This window comes from Alosa alosa, chromosome 18 (assembly GCF_017589495.1).
Source record: "Alosa alosa isolate M-15738 ecotype Scorff River chromosome 18, AALO_Geno_1.1, whole genome shotgun sequence".
Classification (NCBI taxonomy): domain Eukaryota; kingdom Metazoa; phylum Chordata; class Actinopteri; order Clupeiformes; family Clupeidae; genus Alosa; species Alosa alosa.
Window position 1 is genome coordinate 2349529 of NC_063206.1, and position 7145 is coordinate 2356673.

Consider the following 7145-nt stretch of genomic DNA (forward strand, 5'->3'; position numbering starts at 1 on the left):
TGCCGGTGAGTGTTGAGGTGGCGGGTTGCGAGGGCTATGAGCTGCCAGTGTTTCCCACTGAATTAAATTATATTTGTGGAGGTAGGTTTGCAGAATTAACTTGAATGCAACAGTTTTTAACAAATTAGCGCAGCATGGTTATGATGCTAACAAGATTTAAGCACAACTTAGCACAACCTGGAAAATCATTGTGTGGTGGTCAATGTTGATATTGTGGTGGTCAATGTTTATATTGTGGTGGTCAATGTTGATATTGTGGTGGTCAATGTTTATATTGTGTGGTGGTCAATGTTGCTATTGTGGTGGTCAATGTTTATATTGTGTGGTGGTCAATGTTGATATTGTGGTGGGCCGCCACACATAAGTCAACGTATGGGAAACACTGAGCTGTGGGCGAACACACACACAACAACATACATCAGTAGGACTAGGGCCTGTAAGTGTTGGTGAACTGTTAGTGCCACTGTTAGTGAACATGCTGTACAAGGGTCCTCCCTTCACAGCACACTCCTCACCTTCTTCATCACCCTGTTCTAGAATTCCTCCACAGTACTTGGGCATGAACCAATGATGGAACCTGCTTTCCTTATCAGTTTGTTAAACCTGTTCCTTTCCTCATCTGTTAGGCTACTGCCACAATTAATCAGGGTTGTGCACAATTCAAATTGCAATTATGCTTCCTGTTTGCTACCTCAATTGAAATACAAGTGAAATTCAAGAATTGAATTGGAATTTAATAGCCAGTTTCAGTACAATTCTGGAATTTTGCAGAAGCCTGCACAACATGTCTGATGTAGGCCTAAATATAACAATATGGTGCATTATATAATAACCAACCAAAATTGACGTCTTCATTGATAAAAACAGGATAATAATGTGTATTTTACTCAAAAAACATTATTGCCAAAGTGTTCGAAAGTTCACTTGTTCAAATGTAGGCCTATTTATTTAGGCAAAGGCTGACTGACTGCATTGGCTCTGAATGAAGAAATAAAGTCATGGTGCTATTGAATAAGAAACGTGTTTATTACAGAAAGCACTTCGGTTTCTCCACTCACGCAGCCTGACTTTTTTTTAGCAAGATCTCGTTTTCATTTGGTACTAAAGTTACGTTTGAACTGCTTGATTAAAATTGTTGACACTGACTGATGGAACATTGAGTCCTGGAGGAAAAAAGTTTGTCTGTAGGAGATTTGTCTGTAGTCTATCATAGAGCAACGTCCTCACACAGATTCGCCTCTCTCTATGTCTGATTGGTTAAACGATGTGCAGTATCTCTGTGAGGTCAAACTCCCTGAAGACCATCTGAAGACGTCCCCCCTCACCACACTCCATGAGGCAGGCGAAGCGCCCCTCCGCCTCACAGCGAGCGAGGTCTGAGTAGCCGCTGCGCCCCGGGTGGATGATGTGGGGTTCCCCCCAGGGGTGGTGGTCCTGGAGAGAGCTCCGCAGGTGGACCCCCAGCTCCAGCCTGTCCCAGTCCTGCCCTGCGGTGGGGTGGCTGAAGAGCAGAGCCGTCTGTGCGGACGCCCCTTCCCCTGCGGGCAGCTCCCTGGCGGGGAAGCTCACCACGCTGCCCTGGCAGCCCTTGCCCACCTCCGGCAGTGCCAGGTGGCTCAGCGGCGTAAAGCTCTCCCCGCCATCACCGCTCAGAGCCTCCACTCTCCACTCCCCGGTGCTGCGGGCGTTCAGGTACACCTGCGTCCTGCCCTCGCCGTCAAACACCTCTGCCAGCTGGCACTCTCCCGTCTCCGTGGCGACGGGCTGGCCGGCGTGCCAGGTGAGCAGGTCGTGGCTCCGCAGCACCACCGAGTGGGTGCTCACGCACTCACAGCCCCCGCAGCAGCACCACAGGCCCGGGTACTGGCGGCACCCCTCCACCAGCTTCACATAGGCGGGCACCAGCAGAGTGCCACTGCGGAGTTGGATCCCGTGGCCCGGGCCCACGGCGAACGTCTGGTAGTGGTCGAAGGTGGCGTCCATGACGCTGCTCGTCAGGTCGGTGTGGTCGCTCCAGGTCTGGCCGCGGTCCACGCTCATGACGTAGCACAGGCGGGTCTGGCCGGGCTTCAGCATGCACTCTAAGGTCGTACCCCTCAGGCAGATGAAGAACAGAAACAGGGTTCCGGAGTTCCGCTCGAAGACTGGGCAGGGGTTCATGGTGCGGAACCCATCTATGGACGCCTTCATCAAGTCCTCGGTGGGAGACCACTGCAATAGCATAGCAAGTTTCAAATGAACACAGGGTATGGAGAGACTACAGTGGACACGGCTGGTGTGCCTCCATGTTCTGTATTAATGCCATTTGACCCTTAAGTCACAGGTGCAACACACCTAAAGCAAGACCTTTACTATTAAGAACTAAATAAGAACTAAGAAATAAGAACTATACTGTCACCATTCATAGTCAACATCTATTTCCCATTTTAGCTGCAGGAATTTTGTGCTAAAATACAGCTGTATGTCGCTAATAAATAATGATGAGGCAGAGATGTAGCACTAAAACACAACCATGAGGTGGCGCTGTTGTGGTGTGTAGATGAGGCAGAGGTGTAGTACTAAAACACAACCATGCAGTGGCGCTGTTGAGGTGTGTGGATAACACAGAGATGTAGTACTAAAATACAACCATGAGGTAGCGCCGTTTTGGTGTGTGGATGTGGATAACGTAGAGATGTAGTACTAAAACACAACCATGCAGTGGCGCTGTTGTGGTGTGTGAATAACGCAGAGATGCACTACCGTTCAAAAGCTTGGGGTCACTTAGAAATGTTCATTCCACTCCATTATAGACAGAATACCAGCTGAGATCAGTTGCATTGTTTTTTGTTTTTTTTATCAGGGCAGCAGTTTTTTTTTTGGATTACATTATGTGCTAACATGATTGCAAAAGGGTTCTCAAATGTTTTATTAGTTAGCCTTTTAAAATGATATCAGATTAGTAAACAGAATGTGCCTTTGGAACATTGGATGAATGGTTGATGATAATGGGCAATGTAGATATTGCATTAAAGATCAGCCATTTCTTTCTACAACAGTCATTTACAACATTAATGATGAAAACAAGGACATTTAGTATAGTATAAAACACAGCCATGTGGTGGCGCTGTTGTGGTGTGTAGCAGGCAGAGGTGTAGTACTAAAACACAGCCATGAGGTGGCACTGTTGTGGTGTGTAGATAAGGCAGAGGTGTAGTACTAAAACACAGCCATGAGGTGGCGCTGTTGTGGTGTGTAGATAAGGCAGAGGTGTAGTACTAAAACACAGCCATGAGGTGGCGCTGTTCTCCTGGGTACCTGCAGTGAGCCGTCAGGCTGCCGTAAGCCTTTTCTCATCACCAGATTCTCTGCGTGTTCGTCTTTGCTAGAGGTGCGCTTCTCTGCAAACGCCAGGAAGGTGTTCCACTCCTTAACGTAAAGCAGCGCTGGGATTCTGAAGTCATGATCTTTATCAGCAAACACCAGCGTTTCTGTGGAGTGAGACTTAGTCGCTCTGCTGCCCATTGTCAAGGTGTGTTCTACAGGAAAAATCAATCATATCAGTCAGTCATATCGGTCTACTTTGACCCAAATACAGGATTTCTGATAAGGATGTTAAAATAAGGGTGTCCAGCAGATTTTTTCTCTAACAGGAGAGAATTTCCATGGAAATTCTATAACATATTTTGTGTAATCCCTGAAGCCTATGATCAGCTGACTGATCATATCAAGTTAAATGGTTCTTAGCATTCTTAAATCATACAAGAAAATAGAAATAGCATGCTTGGACAAAAAGCAATTTATTTATTGACATAATAAAGTATCAGCTATCAGGAAATGCAATTAGTGCCGTCATACCAGGTTAACAAACTAATTCCTATTAGAGATTCCTACAGAGACTGGGTCAGTGGTAAGCAATGCAGTGACAGAATATGAGACATGAGGTCACTGTACTGTTTTTATTTTCAAATTGTTTTATTTTTCTGTTTGCTGTTTTATTCTAGGCTGTCTTTTTTTAAGGTACAACGGATGGAAATTAGCAGTCACAAGCGAACTCTGGCTTATTTACAGCTCGTCTGTTAATTAATGACCATTGTCCTATTACATAAGCAAATAAAATAAATGGCACACTACGCACCAAATAAAGATGAACTACTTGTTCAAAAGGGTATCTGCGCTAGAGGCTTACCTCTCAGGTGCTCTTCTCTTGCCTCCCGCAGTCGTGTGAAGTTTACGAGGGTGTTTGCGTTTTAATATCAGAGGTGAGGGAAGGCCCTCCTTCAGGGTCACTCACCTGATTCACCTGAGGGAGGGATTCCCTCCCATGCCACTGATGACCAGCAGGGTCGCCAAAGTGATCCAATCCAGGGAAATCCTTCAGCACCTATGTCATCGAGGTGTTGTTACTGTAAAGACATTTGAGTGACATCAACGAAAAAACAACATACTGCACCATCATTTATAAGACACACACAAACATACACAAACACACACACACACACACACACACAGCCTACCAGATGCACATACACCCATGCCCTTTGCTCCATCACTGGTGATAACCCATGAGTTGCGCCCTGATGTTTGGCTAGTTTTGAGATATAGTTTCACCAGACTGACCCATAACACATCTACCCTGCCCTATTATTAAGTCATGAAAACAAAATGTTTCTTATTGCTTACACAAAATCAAACGTATTACTCAGTTAGTGAAACCTTACCCTCAAGGAGCAAAACATCAGCCAAGATTTGCACAACTATAATATAAGCACACTCTCAGCCACACACACACACTAAGCACAGAGTAAGCACATTGCCAGCCACACACACACACTAAGCAAAGACTAAGCACATTGCCAGCCACACACACACACTAAGCACAGACTAAGCACACTCTCAGCCACACACACACACTAAGCACAGACTAAGCACACTCTCAGCCTCACACACACACTAAGCACAGACTAAGCACATTGCCAGCCTCACACACAAACTAAGCACAGACTAAGCACATTGCCAGCCAGCCTCACACACACACTAAGCACAGACTAAGCACATTGCCAGCCACACACACACTAAGCACAGACTAAGCACACTCTCAGCCTCACACACACACTAAGCACAGACTAAGCACATTGCCAGCCTCACACACACACTAAGCACAGACTAAGCACACTCTCAGCCTCACACATTTTGAAAAACACTGCACACAGTAGTTCACAAAACACTAACACACTTAAGACACAGAAATATAACATAACAAAACACTAACACACTTAAGACACAGAAATATAACATAAGAAAACACTAACACACTTAAGACACAGAAATATAACATAACAAATTGTGTGTGTGCAGTCTCTTCTGGTCCTTAAAGCAGCACTATGTACGTAATGATCTTACTGGCCATCTTGATCATGCGCTGCAGTCTCTTTTGGTCCTTAAAGCAGCACTATGTACATTTTTAACATTAATATAACAGATTCATTTTGATTGCAAACTTTATTGTATTGGGGAGAATTGTGCATCTAGCATAGCTGGATTGCTACATTAGATTGCTTTAACATATCCTGGAAATCCAGAGTTCTCGCGGGAGCACAATTTGAATTTGCTCAGCGAGTCACTCTGGCAATGAGTAATGATGCTCATTACTCATGTCCCTTGTATTGTGGGGCACAAATCACATCGGTGTATCTGATATAGGCGGGCCAGAGACGAGCTAAACAGATGAGAGTCGTATTGTTATCCAATTGCGTCGAATTCTGGAATCAGTCATTAAACATTGGTTGTATAGTGTTATCCAATTGCGTGCAGTGAGATTTTCAAATGCATGCTTGGTGCCACCCCTCGAGTTGGGCCATTACATTATTCATGGCCAGACCCCTAATCTTTTGGATTTGGGTCTGGAATCTCCTGGCTAGTCAACAGTGGTTTATATACAGCAGCTTCATTTATCTGTAGCTTTAACGTGCATGTTCCCAAACACACAGAACACTCTGCAGAAGACTTTTGTAAAACATTTCAAGAAAGTGTTTGTCTAATCAGATAAGTAAGTATAAGTATATATATTCTTTTGATCCAGTGAGGAAAATTTGGTCTCTGCATTTATCCCAATCCGTGAATTAGTGAAACACACTCAGCACACAGTGAAGTGAAGCACACACTAATCCCGGCGCAGTGAGCTGCCTGCTACAGCGGCGCTCGGGGAGCAGTGAGGGGTTAGGTGTCTTGCTCAAGGGCACTTCAGCCGTTCCTACTGGTCGGGGTTCGAACCAGCAACCCTACGGTTACAATTCCGAAGCGCTAACCAGTAGGCCACGGCTGCCCCTGCAGATATGATTCAGTTTTCTTACACAAACATCCACTGCATTTTCTTGGTTTTGTTCAGTGTGCATTCATTGAAAATCAGTTGAGAATCTATTTCAACTCCCAGATATTTGTAGGTTGACACCTGTTCGACTAATTCACCATGCATCCACCACAGTGGGAGGAACTGGCATTCCATTTTTACTAAAGATCTACGAGCATCTCTTGTTTTCTTTACACTCATCTAAAACCTGTCAGCCTTTAAAAAAACAAAACACCGATGCTGTGTCATCAGCATATTTAAAATAAGTGTGGGCTGAAAAGGAAGCTTGACAGTTGTTAGTGTAGAACGTGTATAGGATTGGAAACAGAGCGCCCCCATGTGGGGGGCTTTTTTTATGCCTTTAATGATAGGACAGTGGAGAGTGACAGGAAGAGAGAGCAGGGGCGTGATCCGGAAAGGACCACAGGGCGGGAATCGAACCCGGGTCGCCGGAGTACGGTGCAGGTGCCCCAGCCAGTCGCGCCACTTAAGGATGAGGTGCATGAGTTAAATCTGTCAGTCAAAAAGTCATAAATCGTTTCTTGGTGTTTTATGCCCCCAACGTTGTCTTCAAGGCAGCGCTGCCTGGAAGGCGCTAGAGTTAGGCATGGGTTAAGGTTAGAGTTAGGGTTAGGTTTAGGGTTAGGCATGGGTTAAGGTTAGGGTTTGGGTTGGGGTTAGGTTTAGGATTAGGGGCCTTTAAGTCAGCGGTGGCAGCGCTGCCTGGAAGACGACGTTGGGGGCATAAAACACCATCAAGTCCATAAATCTATAAAAATCAGTTTAGGATTTACTCCGAGCTGTACCAATTTTCTCA

The 7145-nt window shown here is 45.3% G+C and overlaps 1 protein-coding gene across 1 annotated transcript; it reads right to left on the reverse strand.

The window, feature by feature from the left end:
• Positions 1-1005: 1005 nt before the first annotated feature.
• On the reverse strand, positions 1006-3504 carry LOC125311877 (sialidase-3-like). Its single transcript, XM_048270245.1, has 2 exons — positions 3298-3504; positions 1006-2211 (listed from the first exon to the last, which is right to left on the reverse strand). The coding sequence occupies exons 1-2, from the start codon at positions 3502-3504 to the stop codon at positions 1258-1260; spliced, it is 1161 nt and encodes a 386-aa protein (XP_048126202.1). The 3' UTR covers positions 1006-1257.
• Between the last annotated feature and the right edge of the window lie 3641 nt (positions 3505-7145).